This window comes from Protopterus annectens, chromosome 7.part0, assembly GCF_019279795.1.
Source record: "Protopterus annectens isolate FY-2018-M chromosome 7.part0, PAN1.0, whole genome shotgun sequence".
Taxonomy (NCBI): domain Eukaryota; kingdom Metazoa; phylum Chordata; order Ceratodontiformes; family Protopteridae; genus Protopterus; species Protopterus annectens.
In genome coordinates this window covers 1,036,952,576-1,036,972,321 of record NC_056739.1, presented here as the reverse complement: position 1 = coordinate 1,036,972,321, position 19,746 = coordinate 1,036,952,576, and the positions used below count along the sequence as shown (strand labels likewise).

General features: G+C 37.4%; 1 protein-coding gene across 1 annotated transcript in view; it reads right to left on the bottom strand.

Moving 5' to 3' along the window:
* Positions 1-19,746, bottom strand: part of SLC24A5 (solute carrier family 24 member 5) — a 327,312-nt gene that overhangs the window by 152,846 nt on the left and 154,720 nt on the right. The window contains exon 6 of the mRNA XM_044077581.1: positions 9,121-9,398. Coding sequence (XP_043933516.1) covers positions 9,121-9,398 — 278 coding nt within the window. The remainder of the gene's footprint in view (positions 1-9,120; positions 9,399-19,746) is intronic.

The window sequence follows — 19,746 nt, the reverse complement described above, 5'->3', positions numbered from 1 at the left end:
ATTGGCATAGATGCCTTATAATCATGCCCTCTTTGAGCAGTATAGCCACCTGCTGGTACTCTCCTTCCTTTTAAAATATTGTTAAATACAACCTTTCAGATTGTTGTCACTTCCTCCCTTCGGACTTCCAAACCTCCACAGGAATACCAGCTGTTCCTGAAGACTTCCCTGTTGATTAATTATCTATCACTATTTTTATCTGATTCCTCTCATCTTAGCTACTAATTCTTGGACCTTGTTTTCCTCTAACCTGGACATATTACAGCTTTCATAAATATTTACTTCAATTACTTTTTCTTGACTTCCCATTCTTCTGCTTTGTATAGATTTTCCAAAAAGCTCTAATACCGCTACAGGGTCTTTTGTTACTTTTCTAGTCATAGGTTCCCTGTGTTAAGCAACAAAAATAGAAAGAAATGTTGCCAAAGACAATGTGCTAGTGCTTTTGTGATTTGCTGTTGTAATAAAAAGACTTCCTTAACAGTAATCTTTCTAAACTCATGCATATTATCCAAACACACCCTTATTTTTTCCTTTAGCACTCAACAATTGCTCTTTTCTTCTTGTTCTGTAAGATTACCCTTCGTCTGTAATAGTTTAACCTTTGATAACCCCTCTAAATAATTCCTATTACTTTTTTACATATCTTTTTCTGTCATTTCTACCATATTTTTAAAATTAAGTTTCATTTTATCCTGGTTCTCAGCTATCCCTTCTTTAGAAATTTGTATTTCCCCATATTCTTCAATCATTTCCACACCCCATTCCTTACATTCCACACACGTTAACAGGAACGTTGAAAGCATCAGTGCCTCATTTTACTTGATTACTCTGTCTTTTACCTAAGTCTTTATTGGCCATGATCAGAAATACTTTTTGGATGTGTTTCAAAACTTTCAATCAAATACCCATGTTCCTGTAAAATAAAACTTCTGTCCAATCTTGTCCAGTTATTGTACCTTGGGGAATAATATTTAAACTCTGCCTGGGTTTCTGCTAGCAATTTTACATCTTTCATTCCAAATATTCTTATATATTTGGAATGAAATATATTGTAATATTAATATCAATTATATTATTATATTAAACAATAATATTAATTATATTAAAATATTTTAGATACTTAGATTACTTTTTACAGCTACTACTTTGGACTGCTATCCTTTTTGTCAATACACATTTTAGTTTCCTCTCTCATATATACACTTCTCACTTCTTCACCTTCCCCTATCTACAAAAGCATACCATGCAGCTTTCTGCACACAACATAACCACTTTTCACCGCCGTAACTATCTATATACCACCCCGAAAACATCTCTTCACACTTTACCACACCTCTTTCTCCATTTCTCATAACACTCATTTCATTAATATACCACACAACCATCATGTTGCCAAACCTCCACCTTCTTCTACCCACCATCTAAACTCTCACCATCTCACCTCACAATGACAGTAAGTCAATTGCTACTGCTTTGTACACTCACACTTTTTCACTTCACTAACTGCCATAATATTCCCACATCATATCCATCACAGACACACATACATTAAATCACAAATCCTTTTCTCTCTCCATCTCTACTTCTCTCTACCAATACTCATGGTCAGTTCTGTGCTCTTATACATACATTAAAGTTAAGAATAGCACTTTATCAGCAGTAATGAAAGTTATATACAAATACAAATAGTTTTATACCTCTACTCACCCCCACCTCCATCCTGAAACTTAGTGGAGATATTCACTCTAACCCCGGACTCACACATCAACTACCCACCATGGCCAGCCCATTACTTTCCAATGTTTCCAACACAATATTCCCATCAGGTAATGAAACTAACCTCATTCTTTTCAACATTAACTTTAGAAGCATCTGCAACAAAATTCATGAAATCTATGCATGTCTAGATTTTAACTCCCCAGACATTCTAATTGCCACTGAAACCTGGCAACAACAAGAAATAACTGACAATGAAATTATTCCCCCAGGTTTTAACATACTTTAAACAGACAGAAATCTCAAAAGAGCAAGTGTTGTTGCTATTATTTATAAAAGCAACTTAGAAATAACTCCAGCCCATCGAAATATCCCAAAATTCAATAACGCTGATCGTCTGACTGCATACCTCAAAATCAACCAAAAGACATCTATATGTATCCCAGCAGTATACATGCCACCAGGCAGCAACATTACCACAACCAAAAATATCCTACACTGGAGATCGACAGCATACTTCAGGAAACCTTCGTCTTAGGTGACCTAGATATAGACTGGCAATCCATAAACAGCAGCAAGCCCAAGGACTCTATTCATCTATTTGGGTTCAGCCAACTAATAAGCTCTGCCACTAGGATCAACAAATGCACTAACTGGTAGTTCACACTGGACTGGATATCGACATAAAACCCCATAATATAAAATCTTCTGGTTGCTTACTAAATACTATAAGTGACCACCTCTCAACCTATGTAATCAGATAACAACATGGTTCTTCCAAATAAATAATCTATAAACAAGTATGCAACTTAACCAAATTTGATAAAGGCACATTTATTGCAGCCCTGTCCCACTACAGCTGGAATGTATTAACAGTAATGCCACTAGAAGAAGCAGTTACTCACTTCAGTTACACCTTCCTAAAAATACTAAATGATTTTGCACCAGTTAGGACAAGAAAAGTAAAATCTAACACAGTGCCATGGCTGACAAAAGAAACCAAACAGCTCATGCTGCGAAGAGATAAAGCATGGGAAAGAATGATATAAGAATAAAGCACAACATGCCTACCAATTTTTTTGATATCTCAAACTGTACCAAGGTCCTTGTTAAATCTGACAAGAAATCATGCTACAGTAATCTAAAAAAAAAAATGAAAACACCAAAATAACCTCAAGCTAATTTGGTCTTCTCTATATAAATTATTACACCCTGACCATACCACTACACCCTGTCCTTCTCCTTCAAACAACAAAGAGTCCATTGCCACTCCATTCAACAGTTCAACACTCATTTTATCCGGTCAGTTCCATCACTAATCAATGACTACCTCATTTTACCCTTACAACTTCCATCTGTTCTTGAAAGCAACACACTGTCTTTTAGTTTTCAGCCTGTCCCGACATCAACCATAAAAAAAAAAATACTAGCCAAACCAGGGCTGGCCTTTGATCAACTGTTGCCCTAGGCAAAATTGCTACACCATACCATGTGGTGCCCCCATCCTGATGTACCTGCACCATCCAGATTACTTTTTGCCTTTGTTTTTCTCAGTCTGCCTTACTCTTCCTTTTTTTTCTGTATTTATTCAACACATTTTAAAGAAACCATTTCTTTACTACAAAAATAAACAAATAAATACTGGAAAAGCACCCCTGATAGAGCGGCGCCCTAGGCAGCTGCCTAACTGGCCTATGCCTAAGGCTGGCTATGAGCCAAATCAAAAGCAACAACCTCAGCTACCGATGACCATCCCACTGAGTTCCTCAAAACAGATGCAGAAGCACTAGCCTTCCCTGTCTCCATTTTAATCAAGTAGTCAATAACTGAAAAGTATGTCCCATCCATCTGGAAAAAATCCATTATACCCCTTCACAAAGGAGGTACTTCAACAGAGTTAACAAACTATAGACCCATTACTATTCTATCACCCCTGTCTAAAAATCCTTGAGAAATGTATTCACTCAGCTAATGAAATATATAACCAAACACATCCTCCTCTCAGTCACCTGCCATGGTTTCAGGCCCGACCAGAGTACCACTACTGTCCTCCTCAACTGCACCAATGTAGTAAACCAATACAGCAATGGGGGCAACTTTGTTTCTTCTCTTGACCTTTCTAAAGCCTTGACTTAGTGTCCCATTAAAAGTTCCTCTCTGAACTTGCAGCACTAGGTCTCACTTACCCCTCCCTCTCCTGGTTTAACAGTTATTTATGCAATTGTCAGCAGGCAACAAAACTTTTCAGCATTTCAACCAATATCTGTTGGTGTTCCCTAGAGCTCAATATTTAACCCCTTCTATTTAATATTTCCATAAATAAACTTCATACCTCTAAAAGACTTACCACTCAAGTACAATGTGCTGATGATTCAATCCTTATCTGACGTGCCTCATCCATAACAAAAATACAAGAAATCAGTAAAAACTCTTTCAGTGATATTGAAATATGGCTAAAAATTATAACATGCTGCTTAATGGCAAAAAAACAAAACAAAAAAACTTATGCTACTTACTCCAAAACAACACTTTAACCAGAAACATGCATTTCATTTTACCTCAAGTAATAACAAAAAAATAGAGACCACAAGCTAAACTAAACTATGCAGAGTCATAATAGATGATAACTTCAAATTTGATTACCACATACTTCATTCCATCAAGAAAACTTACCAAAAACCGAGCTCCCTCTATAGACTAAACACTACCTGACAGATCAAGCAAGGATTACCTTAGCAGCAGCATACACCCTTCCTTCTCTATTATATGTTTCCCTAGTCTTACAAATATCAACATTACATTTAAAACTAAGCTAGCCTCCTGCTACTATAAAATAGCTACATTTGCAACCAACCAGCTTTATAAAACACACCACTGCCTTGCATTAAAACAATTAAACTGGCATGAACTATTAAACTAGTTGACATATTCACAACTAATAATTGCCCAAAACCTATTGTACTCTCCAGACAAATGCCCAGCATTTCAAAATACTCTACTGAACTATTCATCCACTAGAGACCTTTACTATAGCAACAAACTTTTGCTATGTATCAGTAAGACATTCAACACTGCTGGAGACGCTCTTTATTCTTATTATGTGTCAAAACTCTGGAATGAAATCCCCATACAGTTAAAACAGAAAACTTAAATTGTTTCAAAACTTTGCTTAAACAGCATCTACTCCAAAGATGGCTCGGTTCTTCTTGCTCATCTGGCTAGCTTTACTCAGATTAATTTTCTCTAACGCTTACAGCCACTTTGCTTCCCAGTCTTTTTGTACCTTATCGCTCCTCCTCATGCTGCACTTATTACTTAAACTCTTACCTTTCCTCCTTGTCTCACACCCCACCACTAACTACAATTCTTCCTTTGTCCATTTATCTTCCTGCTCATTTCCATTACTTCTCCGTTCATATCTCTCTCTTATCATTTTTAAACTACATTCTACTTGTCTGTCTGTAAAGTATTACTAAATCCAAAAGCACCACAGTTTGATCTTTTCCCTGCAACCATCATGGTACAAATACATTCAATATTATTGTATGTTATTTCTCTATTCAATAATTACCCAATTTATGTTAAAGTTTCTCTCTTTTTTTTGTATTAAAATGTGATGCTCATGTAAAAATATTTAAAAATCATGTAAATAAGCTAATGTGTAGATGTTTTTACCCTGCAATTACAAGTGTACATCATGTGTAACTTAAATGTGGAGCTTTTCTCCCGGAGCTTCAACTGAAAATGGTTTTTACCCAGTCAGACTTTTCCTGGTCAACAAAGACAAACAAATAGTAAATACATTTCTTCAGAAATCTACCCTCCTATGTTATATTTTCCCTTCTAGGTCCAGCTATATATCTTCTCTATTGCATATCAAATTCCAGGCCCCAGCATTAATAATATTCCCTGCTGGAAGCTAATTACCTCTCCCATAATTCTCTTAAGTTCCTTATTAGTAGATTTTGGTGGACTATAAATACATGCCAATGTAATCCTCTTTCCCCACCAATAACCACCTTATTACCACAAATCTACCATTCTTGTCTTTCTCCTCCTCCTCTTCTAGCATTATTGGAGACTCTGCAATCAGTACTGTATCTCCCTTTCCTTTATACCTGATACTCTGATTAATAACCATTCTGAAATCCTTTCTTCACCAAACCTATATGCTCATTTCAAATTAAGTGTGTCTCCTGTAACATTGCTATTTGTACCCTGCAGTTCTTAACATAATTCAATACTCTTTGCTTTTTGCCCAAACCTGCAATGATGTTCTCATTCCATAAAATGATTGATAAGGCAGTCACTCCGATACTATTACTTTCACATGTTCTACACAATAATTTTTTGAATATGTGTTTCTGACTTGCAGCTTATATACACATATTAGTTTGGCAAGCTAATCTTATAAGCAGTTGTAGCTTCTCACCTCTATTTGAACTCATGACACATTTCCCAAACATTTAATTTTAACAGAAACATTAAAACATAAAAATATATGTATAATTTCATTTTTTTAAGCCACCAACCTCTTTTAACTTCCAGTAAACACATACAACCATATACATTTTCCAGAAAGGAAAGTTATCCCTGTTTATATAGGCAAATGCCTCAGATACTCGGATAGACAGCTACATATTCTAAAGTTAGGTCTAATCATGTTGAAAATGCATGTTACAGTCTGTGTTCCATCCGGAACCTACACTCCATCTTAACTTCACTACCAAATGTGAAAATGAATTTAAAAAAAGACTGGAAGCTGTTGGCCTGTTAAGCTGGTGTGAGGACTTTAAAGTATAATTCCCTCTTTGTCATTAATGTTTAGAAGAAAAGTGAAGGAACTGACATTATAACTGCAAGTAAAAAAAGTTATTTTTTTCTTTTCTTCGCACTATGTGCATAATGTATTTCTTGAAATCAAATGCATGTTACAGTGTGAAGCAATTCCATAAAGTATGCAGAGACACTTTAAATGTGAGGTGGGGAATCTTATCAGGTGACTGCTGATAATGCCATTGATGTTAAAGCAAGAAACAATTCCTTTTTTGTTGTTTGCTTTGTTTCTTTCTTTCCTGACTGCTATGTATCTGGAATTTAAACTGTGACAAGGCAAAGGCTAGATATAAGTAGTATAAATAAGGCTGTGATCTGGGATTGCTAGGTGGTTTCCCCCTGGTGTTATACATGCTGGTAGAAGTGTTCACTAAAACAATGTAAAATGACAGCAGAAAACTGTGCCATAAACTGCAGAAGAATTAGTTGGTCATTTTTATCCATCAGCAAGGCATTGTGGTAACCTTTACAAATCCACCAACAATTGTTGTGTCTTTCGGCTTTTCCCGGTTAGGGGTCGCCACAGCGGAACTCCGGTCCGCTAATGATTGGCAGTAGATTTTTACATGCCGAGTTGCCAGCCCTGATGCACAACCTTCAACAAAGGTACGCCCATTCATGCATGTCTCCACACAGAAGACGCTCTAGCTGAGAATTGAACAGGACAACGTCTTACTGTGAGGTGACAACTCTACCACAGCACCACCACCGCAGTACAAATCCCTCCTCAATATTTAAGGTAAAAAAACTAAAATTAGGAGGAAGAAGATGGAAGTGAACCTTTGATCTAGTAATTCTGACAATGGCCCACTCAGGGCAGGGGTACCTCTAGGATCAATCCTGGACCCAATACTATTTCCCATTTTCATAAGTAAATTTCTGCACAATCTATCCACCTGAAACTGTATTCTGAACTCAGATGCTGTCACAATTCTCTAAACAAACTACAGAAATAACTTCAAACAGCCTTTAGCTTTATGTGGAAGTGGCTGAAAAGCATGGGCCTTGTAATATTAAATGCAGTAAAATCACCACAATGCTATTTGGCACCCATCAAAAACTCAAGAACAACTCTACCTTAGTTATTAAAAATTTAGCAGGTTTTGGCCATCTAGCTGCTAACCATAAGAAACATATTGGCATAATATTGAACTAATAGCTAACATTTTCACTTACACTGCACATAACACAGCAAGTCCTAACACCATTAAAAATTGACTACAGATATTTTAATCTGTTCTCAATGTAAGCCCAATTACCATTCAGATGTTAATGCCATGAACTGAACAAGGATTACCTATCTTAATGCTCAGCTCAAGCCAAAACACTTAACACAGTGCAATTTTTTGTTAATATAATCTGAAGTGCTCAGGTACACACCTGTGCATAATTATTAGTGACAAATAGGTTCCATATCACAACAAAACTAACCTACATGTTAACTGCTTGACATTTACATTACTTAACTGCAAGTACTGTCCACCCCAACTGTCCAAGCTCAATCACTGAGAAATTAATTACCCACCACCCAGTGATGATGGTATCACTCAGATCAGACCTCCACTCATAAAAGCTGTAGGTGAAAAAGCTTTCAGAAAAGACAGTACCTACTTCATAGAACTGCCTCCCCGAAGAAATCATAAGGGTCTATTACTTCAAAAATGTAAAAAGTAAATCCTGAAATATCTTAACAATGAGTATAGATGCACTTGTTATGGAAATGGATACATCACATAATCAGGATAAAGTATATAACCATGGTAACTTTTTAACTATTGTTCTCTTCAGGGCAACAGTTTAACTATTGTTCATAGCTACATCCATTTATAGGCATGGCTATCTGGCAGATCCACTGTACCAATGCTGACTGCATAAATGCACACAATTGCTTCTAAATGTTATTGTAGACTAAACTTCTCTGGTTTGCAACATACATAAAGTCTGCAACTTTTGTTTCTTATCTTTTACTTGTAACTTAAATCCATTAAAGTGGCCCAGGCCATGGCTGAAAAGGGTCCCTGGACCAGTCCTCCAACCCAGTAGGGAAGGGAAATAAATAAAAAGGTAATATCAGCTTAGGATGGACAGATCAGTATATAGTGTCACGGCAGATAAAGTTGTTGCCTCACAACAAGAGGTCTCTGGTTTGATTCTTGGCTGGGGTGCCTTCTGTGTGCAGTCTGCATGTCCTCCCTGTGTTCTTGTGAATTTCTAGGAGCTCTGGTTTCCTCCCACATTCCAAAGACATGCAGTAGGTGGAATGACCATAGGTATGAGTGTGCATGCATGTTTGTGGCATGGAAGAACAACCGTGGCAGGGCTAGCCACCAGGTGGTGTGAACCTTGGCTCTAGATGACTGTCACTTTTGGTATGACACCCTGACCCCATGTGCAAAAATGGGAAAAAAGGGCTGTGGATGGATGGATCAGCTTAGGATGGATGCCAAAGACCTAGGCAAAAGTGTCTTTTAAAATAATACATATCCAATCAATGTTTCAGTAATCTTTAGATACCAAATGACAGAATCAGAATGTAATTGATTAAAAAAAGAGTTAGAAATTTACCTTTAGAAATATCTGTAAGCCCATGTAAACTAATAGAAAGCTGGGTGTAGGAGTCTTCATGGAAAATTCCACTATCATTTCTAGAATGTCGTGGAAGCAAGGATCCAGGGCGCTCTTTCCATTCCACCAGTGGTTGCTGTTCTGAGTTCTCCAATGCATTTGCTATGCAAGCACAGCAAGGGCTGAACTTCTGCATGAAATATTGGCTGATGCGAATATCAAAGCATAGCACCACTATGTAAACAGCGTATACGAAGAGTAATGAAGCAGCTTCATACCTTCAAGACAGAAATATAACAATTAAAAAAATACTTTTATCTGATGCTGCTAGTAAAAAAAAAACAACATTAAGCCTAGCACTGAGATAATGTAATGTAATATAACTGCAGCACAAGGTTTTATATTACATACATTACAGTTATGTATTATATATATATATATATATATATATATATATATATAAAACACTGCGGTGGTGGTGCTGTGTTAGCGTTGTTGCCTCACAGTAAGGCGTTGTCCTGTTCCATTCTCAGCTAGAGCGTCTTTTGTGTAGAGACATGCATGAATGGGCGTACCTTCTTTGAAGGTTGTGTGTCAGGGCCGGCAACTCGGCACGTAAAAATCTACTGCCAATCATTAGCGGACTGGAGTTCCGCTGTGGCGATCCCTAACCAGGAAAAGCCAAAAGACACAACAATATATATATATATATATATATATATATATATATATATATATATGTTTATGTGTGTGTGTAAACATATACATTTAGAATTGTATAATCTACAGATGTACACACAAAAGGAGTAAATGATAATGTCTAGTTCCCTGTAATGAGAACAAAGTACCTTCCCTGTTCTTCTTGTAGCTTTACAGATATCCAGCATAACCATGGGTCCTGTTATTTCTAGCACTTTTTGATAAGTGTTAGAAATAACTGCACCCACGATTTTCATTTAAACACCAAGTTATGCCATGTTCTCATTCTGTGAGCATTTAAATGAAGACCTACATTCAATTTTATCTTTGCAGTTAGAAAATATTTCTTGTTATCTGCTAAAAACATATCTGCAAAGTTTCTTTCTCAAGCAGGAAACCTTCACTACTGAAGTACAGTACTTAGTAAATTGATGATGCTTTTCCATCTGAGACAGATTATTTTTCTTACATTAGTAGTCCATATTCACCATTTGTATTCTATTAGCTTCAGCCTCAACAGTTTTCTTTTGCCCCCATATACAAATGTCATTTTGGTTGCTGAGTTTACTCTGTTGTACTGTTTAATTCAACACTCTTAGCTAAGATGATGCAAGTATTTTCCAAAAAGAAAAAAAAAATCATACTGACTTCTTATTTCAGTATTTTTATGATGTATTCAAGACAGGCCGTCAAGTGCTTTCATTTTCTAAGATACTTGTCCTGGTAGGAGAAGTTGTGGTAGAAACTGAGCAGAATAGAGCAGACTGTCCATCCTTACCAACAGTCTCTGGCTCTTGTACTCCTTATTCTGCAGGCATTCTCAGACAATATCAGAGATTTAATCTCTCCGACATGTCTTGGGGTCTGGTCTGGGGACTTTTTCCAGTGGGCCATGCCTGTTACAGTACCCCCCCCCCCCCATGGAAAGCACTCAAACAGCATCATTACTAGCTGCCCAAACACTTCAGTTTACTCTTCTCAATCTGGAGAAGCAGTGACTGTACTCTGACATCTTTCCAGACTGTGGTGCTCCTCACTCTGTCACAGAAAGTGTACCTAGCTACTGTGGAGGAACCTCTTTTTGGCAAGCTGTTTTCAGATTCTCATCATGTAGATCACTACCTACAACTTATGACCATAGGGACACTTGTATACTCAGTCTACTCATCAGCTTGGCTCCAGTCTCTCTTTTCCACCATAGACCAGTATAGACCAATACAATACATACAGGACTACTACATTAGTGGTCAGCTGTTGGTCAATCTCTTTATCTTGACCTTCCCTTGTGAGCAAGACCTCAGGATACTTAAAGGTATCAGCACCTCTTCTTTTGCAGAAAGTGCTGCACTGTTTTATAATCCTCAGACAGATGGTGCTGATGTTTACGCAGCTTAACATTCTACACACTGAATCTTTCAGTGAATGTTAAAGATCACAGTTACTTGAGGCTGAGAACGCATCATCATTATCATCTGCAAAGACGCAACCATCACATTCACAAAATAGATATTTGGGCTCATTGTTTGTGCCCTGATATCATGTTCATGAAAAGTATGAGCAGGAGAGGAGAAAGTTACACATGTTGGCGGAGTCCTGGGCCCACTTTGAATGTATCTGACAAAGCTGACAATGCAGGCACAACTTTTTTGTCTAAATTACATGGTTAGAATGGCACATATGCATGGCATTGGAACCCCATACTGTTGCAGGATTTTCCGGAAGACACTTTGGGGTATGTGGTCATATATATTCCCAAGGCCCATGATGGACATTACTAGCAAACTCCTATGACCCCCCCCCCCAAAAAAAAAATATTCGTGCAAGGACAATGAGTTGATCCAATGTTTCAAGACCAGTGAGGAGATCACATCACTCCTCCTGAATCAAAGGACTGACTTCCGAATGAAGGCTCCTTTTCTAGAACCCTAGCATAGTCTCTCCTTGGGATCCTGAGAAATGTGATCCCTCTATGACTTAAATACAGTTTTCTATCCATCTTTTTCTGAAAATGGAGATTACTACCCCAGTGTGCCAATCCTGAGATATTGCTTCACTTTCCAGGTAACAATGAAAGATGTAGTAAACTATAAAATTCTAGCAATGCCTAGTAGATTTAGTATTTCCACCCAGGTTTGACCTACTCCTACAGGCTTACAATAGTGGGACAATTTAACTACCCGAGTGACTTCTTTTACAAAAACATGAAACAATCCTACCAGCTATTTCTGGCACTGACTGATTTTACTTCCTAACAATATCACCAGTCAACGTCAGTACTTCTCCACCTAAGTGCAACCTGGGTATTGTTCCCCCAAAAATATCACCAGTCAACGTCAGTACTTCTCCACCTAAGTGCAACCTGGGTATTGTTCCCCATCACTCTTCCTCATTTCTTTTAGGTCAGATTCAGAGCCCTCTGACAGCACAGAATTGAAGAACCATTTATTTTATCTGATGGCTTCCTTCACTAGTTTTATTCATTAGAGGGTACTAGATTTATGGCCATGATTATCACCAACCACATTTTAGCCACAGATCATTGTCACCATTTCAGCTGCTGAGATCTTGAACAGGGTCAGTTCAGAATCCATGATCCTGACCTCCCCATTTATACAACAGAAGCTGTTCCTATGGCGAGAGCTGAACTCAATCCACATAGAGACATCAATTATGCATTCCCTTTACACCACACTACACAACTGGGGTTCTTACGTTTGTCTAGCCACCACACTAGCTTGTTGATCCCAAGTCTAGCTGAGCACCTCTCGACCTTAGTGTCCAGGTCTGACAGCATGACTCAAAAATTAATCACAGACCTATTACACTTGTGAGCTTCCTTATGTGAAGAAATCGTAACCCTTGACACACAGAAATGTCCAAAACCAGTTCATCAGTTGGATTTAGATGATAAAAAACATTCATCCCAGTCACACGCCACCATGTTTCTGCATCATGCTCACTGTGAAAAAATCAGTAGATGGTACCCTATCAAGCACCACACTTATGGTCCTTTACAAAGTTGAATGCTCTAGAGTTGTTTGGTGAATATGTATAGACAGACAGAGTTTTTCTTTCTGTAGCCTGTCGTCATACTGGCCATCACATTTACTGGCATAAACTCAAACCTTATGTTATGCAGTCAAAGACTTAGGACTATTACTACACCCACAAAGGGCATCTTCTAAAGGTCAACTGCAGAGCAAGAAAGCGACTACCTCTATTCCAAAAATGTGGTTCAAAATAAACATATGTGGAGGTATGACCAATTAAATCTAACTGGCAGTTTTCATCCCCTCACACTTACCCAAGTGTTATTTTTCCAAGCAATGAGGTAAAATCTATGTGCAATGAACTACTGTACATTGATAGAGTCTAGTCTAGTCTATCAGAATCCATCCTGCTCCTACATGACACTTGACTGCACTCAACCTCCACCCTTCACTTTTGGGATGGTGAGCCAAGACACCACCCCAAACTGAGTTTGGCAGGGCTAGGTGAGTCATTCAGTCACTAGGATTCCTCCTGATGAGCACTTCTTTCAGGCCTGGTGGCTCCGGGGGGGGGCTTTTATCTCTGTACTTGAAGAGTTTCTCTATCTCTTTATTTGAAGCATTATGAGAGAGGTCACATTTTTGGTGTTTTCTAAACAACCTGCCAAAGGTGGCTCTTCAAGCAGCATAAAGCTCTAGGCAAGTCTGGTAGTTGGCAATGAGGGATCAAGCCCTGACTGAGACCTAGGTGACCCAAATTTGTCATTCTCCCCTACGGTCAACTTCCAACTAGAATTAGTTTCTGTGCTTTGTATTCACTAAGTGTTGGTATAAGGTCTCTCTCCCCCATGACCATGAACTGGATTGTATGTTTAACCATATTTTCACTTCTGTTGTGCAACCAAAACAACTGATGCACTAAGGCATACAAGTTGTGTCACTGTTTGGGCACTTGCTGGAGTTAGTGGGTGGAAAAGAGTAGTAAAACTGCTTTATCTGTATGCTTCTCTTCAGAGGGGAGGGCTGGGGATGACGTGATGGTCTGGGCAGGCTGTTCTTTACATCTCTGCTGAAGACCAGGGTTCAGAACTGCTGCCTGGCTAGATGTAAAGGTAGGCTTGGGTAAAATCTCCACATAGGGTAGGGAAGGGAAAACTGGTAGACTACCCATAATAGTACTCAATGTCCTCTAGGAAGCATTTTGGCTTGTAGAGGACTAGGCCTTCTACAGCCATTCTATTCTTGTCTTGTGCCCCAAGCAACTCACTTTGCTAGTAGCTGTCACTGGCAGCCCTGGATGGTTGCATTATGGCCACATTTTGAAATTCACACAGAGTGGTCAGGTTGGACTCCTGATGGTTTGCTGTGTTACCTCAGAAACCATGTCAACCCCAAATAGTAATAAAACTGCAACAAAATAAAAGATCCAGGCAAATGAACTTTAAACCTTATAGGTACACATAAAGTTCTCCACTGTGGCAAGGTCACAATCCAAGAGAAAGGTGTTTCAATATTTCCAAATGATGAAAAGTAACTGTCCTGCAACTTATGACTGTAGCTTATTAATTGTGTTAACCACTCTTTAAAGTGATGCAGTTTATCAGCAAAAACTACTGATCCAACAACTGATATTTCAGAGCTCTTACTCAAAAATATTGCCACCACTCTTTCTTACCCCGTGATTAAACCAGCCAGAATAGTTGTGTAGCCATATCTAGTCAACTTATTGCACTCCTCATGACCTTTGTGTAACTCCTGTAGCAGTATTAGATGGGGAGTTAGCTTTCTTAAATAACCTTAACCTTTTCCATTTTCACAGAATTTCCCACCCCATTAACATTCCATGAAACTAATTTCATGTGGTCTGATTATGTAAATGCTGCCACTTCCTGCCTTGACAAACTACACTTCCTTAAAAATAAACACCAACCGAAAAAGGAATAAGAAAAAACAGCCAAATTCCACTTCAGCACAATTCTATATTGCACACTTTATTCTGGTACCTCGGCGTATCGCCTTCTTAGAAATAATGTAATTAATACAAACTGCTCCCATTTATACACAACAAATACCACCTCCCCCAATCAAGCAATCAACCAATCCATTTAACATTCAATTAACATTTATATACAATTTATTACACTTTAATCATGTATAAGAACTTTTCATTACATACTTTAATGCACAATCCAATACATTTTCTTATACAAAAATACAAATATTTCCTATAAAGTCAAATTACTATCTAAATTCTTTCCCCTGGGGTGAAGTGTCCTATAATTAATAATCAATCTGTATTCCAGCTTAAGTTTTTCTTTGAAACTATCTTCCCCAACCAAAAATGGTCGAGCCAATACACTAAAAAAAAAGAGTGCCCCCTGATCCCCCATGTGCAGAAATAAAGTGGTTATCTATAGGACTATTTTCATTTTGTCTCCTAATGTTTCCCAGATGTTCCATAATTCGAACCTTTACCTTCCTCTTTGTTTGCCCAATATACCACCTCACTTTTTGACATCCACACCCAATTATATAAACAACCCCTAAGGAGTTACAACTCAAAACTTCCCTAGCTTTATAGATCCTACCATTAAATGCCCATCCATTTAAATTTTTAACCCTATGGCACACTGAACAGTTACCACAAACATATGTCCCTACTCTTTCATCCTGTTTGACTACCACCCCAGTTTGTATTAATTAAATTATTCCTAAGAAGGCAATAAGCTGAGGTACCAGAATAAAGTGTGCAATATAGAATTGTGCTGAAGTGGAATTTGGCTGTTTTATTTTCAAACTACACTTCCTGTCTGATTCCTGGTACAGCAAAATGCCTTCAGAGCAAGTATCTTCAATTTCCCATTTTCCATCTTACTTTGTACTTCCCATATGGGATATAATCCATAGTCTGTATCATCTACTGTTGAATTTCAAGACAAATTACTTTTCCTTGTTATTATCATATCTAGGAGACCAAACTGACCTCCTGCTAACATCCATCTTCTTGCGCAAACTGTTACATAAATAAATGTAATCCCCCCAGGCTTCATCAAACCCCCAACAAACTGGAAATTCTTAAAATAAATTTGCATTCAGTAATTCACTCATTAAACTTTTTGCATAGTATTTATGTTTAATTAACATGTCATGTGATTGTCAGTCTCCTACCAAGGTATGCTGACTTCCATGTCCTGAAGGTCACAGCAGAATGTTTCATCACAAGATTAAAATTTGCAGGCACCACTTGAAGACACAGGAGTAAATAAAATAAAATGTTTCATTGTGCTGCTACTTGCCAACTAACTTATCTTCCATTCTTCAAAGCCCTCTTTATCTCACATATTACTAGTTAAAAAAAGTTTTGTCTGTGACTTAAACAGAACATGCTAGACAGGCAGATATGTGGCCCACAGACTGCCCCTCCAATGGAACCAGCTTCCCAGCCATGTCAAGCTGAGTTTGTCAATTACCCAGTTTAAGCACAACCTCGGCCAGTGGATGAGGAATAGCAAATTTACACTGGACTTGGCACCCATGTCCCTTATAGACAGAGGTAGCTTACAAATTCCTGGCCCTCAGTGTCCTATTTGGATGCAGGACATCATTATTCTTTCAGGAAAACTTGGCTAGGCTTAGAAAGGCCCCATAGGTGGTTTGCCTAGTAACAGTCTATGAATCTATAAAATGGAGCATTCATTTCTGCGTAAAGCTCTCAAAAAATAAAGATCCTTCTTAGATCGATAAATCACAGTAAAATGTATCTGCACCATCCACAGAGAACCCTCACAGAAAAATGACACCAGAATAAGAAGTTTAAAGGTACAAGAGATGAAATGGGATGAAGTAACAGCTAGAGAGACTGAAACAAAGTTAAGAAAAGTCTCAAATTGGAAAACACCAGGCCCAGATGCAGTACCTAACTTTTGGTTAAAAGTATTAAAATCTTTGCACAAAGACTTAGCCATGAGTAAGAACTATTTATATGTGCATCATGAACAGACATCAACCTGGCTAACAACAGGTAAAACAATGCTCCTACTTAAGAATGAACCTGCAAGATACCACAAAAATTAAAGACCAATAACTTGCCTACCGACGACGTATAAACTATACATGGGAATTGATGCCGATAGAGTTTATAGTTATCTAGAATAAAATTCAATTATGGCAGTAGGACAAAAGGGCAATAAAAGAAAGTCACATGGAACAAAGGATCATCTGATGTTAAATAAAGTCATAGTGGATAATTGTAAAAAGGGGAAGAATCTAAGTATGGCATGGACTGACTACAAAAAAGCATTTGATAGTATCCCACATTCATGGATAAAAGTGCTAAAATTATAGGATACATCCTACACTGATAGACAATGTTATAATGACCATGAAACAATGGCAGACTACTTTGCAATTAAATCATGATAAAGGACAAATTACTATCCCAGGGATAAAAATTCAAAGGGGGATATTCCAGTGTGACTCTCTGTCACTGTTACTATTCTGCCTTACCATTATCCCATTAAGCTGTCCACTGGACAGCTTAGGCCATGGCTATAATGTGGCTCCTAGAAAAAAACAAAGTCTAAAGACTTCTCATCTTCTCTTTGTCGATGATTTAAAAATGTATAGCTCATCAGACGAGGAACTGAAAGCACAGCTGCAGGTTGTTAAAACTTTTTCAGATGATACTAGAATGTCATCTGGTCTTGATAAATGTGCAAAAGCAACCTTTAAAGCAGGAAAACTGCAGCACCAGGAAAACATCAGTTTGGGACAAGAATGTGATATAAAAGAACTTGAGCAAGAGGGAGTGTATAAATACTTGGGAACTGATGAAGGATCTGCAATAAAACATGAAAAAATGCGTATAAAAGTTAGTAAGGAGTACTTTAGACAGTGGACTACATACATGCTGGTTTACAAAGTCCATTGAACATGTGGGAGAAACAGATAAATGTAGGTTTTGTAAAACTGAACTGGAAACAGTCGCACACCTCATTGCTGGTTGTGACATACTAATGGCAGAGGGCCTGTACACTGAAAGGCACAATAGTGTGGCGAGACTGTTGCACTGGGGATTGTGCAAACTTTACGGTTCTTGAAGTGGCTGAAAAGCACTGGAAACATGAGCCACAAAGCATCATAGAATATGATCAAGTCTTCATCACATGGGACCATCCATTACCAACAGTTCAAAAGATAGATGCTAGATTGTTATGGATACTTTTCAATGTAAGGAATGTAAATATTGAGGTATATAAACAAAAGTTCTAGTGCTTTAGCATTCAATTTGGGTTAATAATAGATTTACTTGCAACTCAAAGGGGGTAGTATATCTGGCTTCATGTGATTCCTGCAGTAGTTTCTATGGGAGGAAAACCACTAGAAAACTTTCAAAAGAATTATGAACATTCATTAGCCATTAAAATAAAGATTTCAGTAATACTTTGGCCAAACGTGACAGTATCTGTACAGTTTTAAAAAATATATATATTGTAGTTTGTGTATATATAAAAACATTTTTTGTTATTCTACGGTAGTTTTTAGTATAGTGTGACATCATTGTTGATGTGATTGTTGTTAAGCTTATTAAACTTCATAAACTTATTTAAGCTTGTTTGAAAAAGATGGTTGTTCTGATTAAGTTCTTGTGGTAAAATTAAAGCAATGAAAGTGCTTAACTTAAAATACTTATTTTGTTGTTGTCTCTCCTTTTTGTGGACATTCTGTTTTTATTTAGTTTTTGTTTCACATCCACTGGTTTTCATATTAGTTTTGTTTCGAAGTTTAACTATTTAAATTATGTGCCTTTTTCACATATAAGCTTAATTCTGATCAAACCGCCAATGCCTCAGTATGTGGTTATACAAACATTTTCCGCCCTCTGTCTCACCTAGTTTGTTTTCATCTTTGCCTATGTCACTATCCTCTAGTTTGATATACCATTTTTATTCATGGTCATGCCTACTGTACTGCTTTTGATAGATACATTTTTTTCTAGACAATGAAACTGTAAACCTAATCTTAAATAATCATACAATTAAATGGTATCTTAAAAGTGTCAGTTCCAAAACTACTTCTTTCACCATTCTAAACAGCACCAGCTTTATAATTTATGTTGCAGACATCCTATCTACTGCTTTGAGATGTATGTTTTAATATTTTATTCAATGCTGATATGTCATTTCTATAAATTTCATTGTTTAACTGTGGTAAAAATGCCAGCCCTTCAACTTCTTTACACTTCTTGGCGAAAAAATCCAGTATTTTAATATATGTTGTAAAAAATCTGCTGTCTGCTGTTAATATTGCATGCAATGGTCATATGTTATTTGTATATATACTTCATTGCCAAAATATGTAAAAAAAATCTTTATAATTTCTCTAACAATCTTAATATGAATTCTACAGTTGAAAATTTCATAATGACTAATAATCCAGGGTTGTGACTCAAAAGGGTCCAATGACCACCCGCTTCTAAATAAATAATATAAATAAAGATACACTCATTGTCATTTTACCCCCCCCCCCCACACACACACACATTTAGCAGACTGATGCAAGTGTTGTATTCTTTCATTCTCAATGCCAATAAAATTGAAAGAATTATATAATGACAGATTCCAGCACATTTAAAATGATTTAATAGTTTTACTGAAAATGACAAACACCAACAGAGACAGTTGCAGTAGTAAAACTAGTGCTCATGGCTCAGTAGCTGGAAACGTGTTTCAGACATAACCTAATCAAGTGACTGAGTAACAAATTACCTGAGGAAGGTTTAGAACTAAATGTGATTGTTGAGTGTGTTTTCATACTATGACTCCAGTTAACCCTTTAATAGACAAGGTACTAAAACACCACTTGCTTTTATGAGTACACGGAAAGAGTTTCCATGTCTCTTTCTGTTGAAGGGGGTAGTAGGGTCCAATTTTGTTTG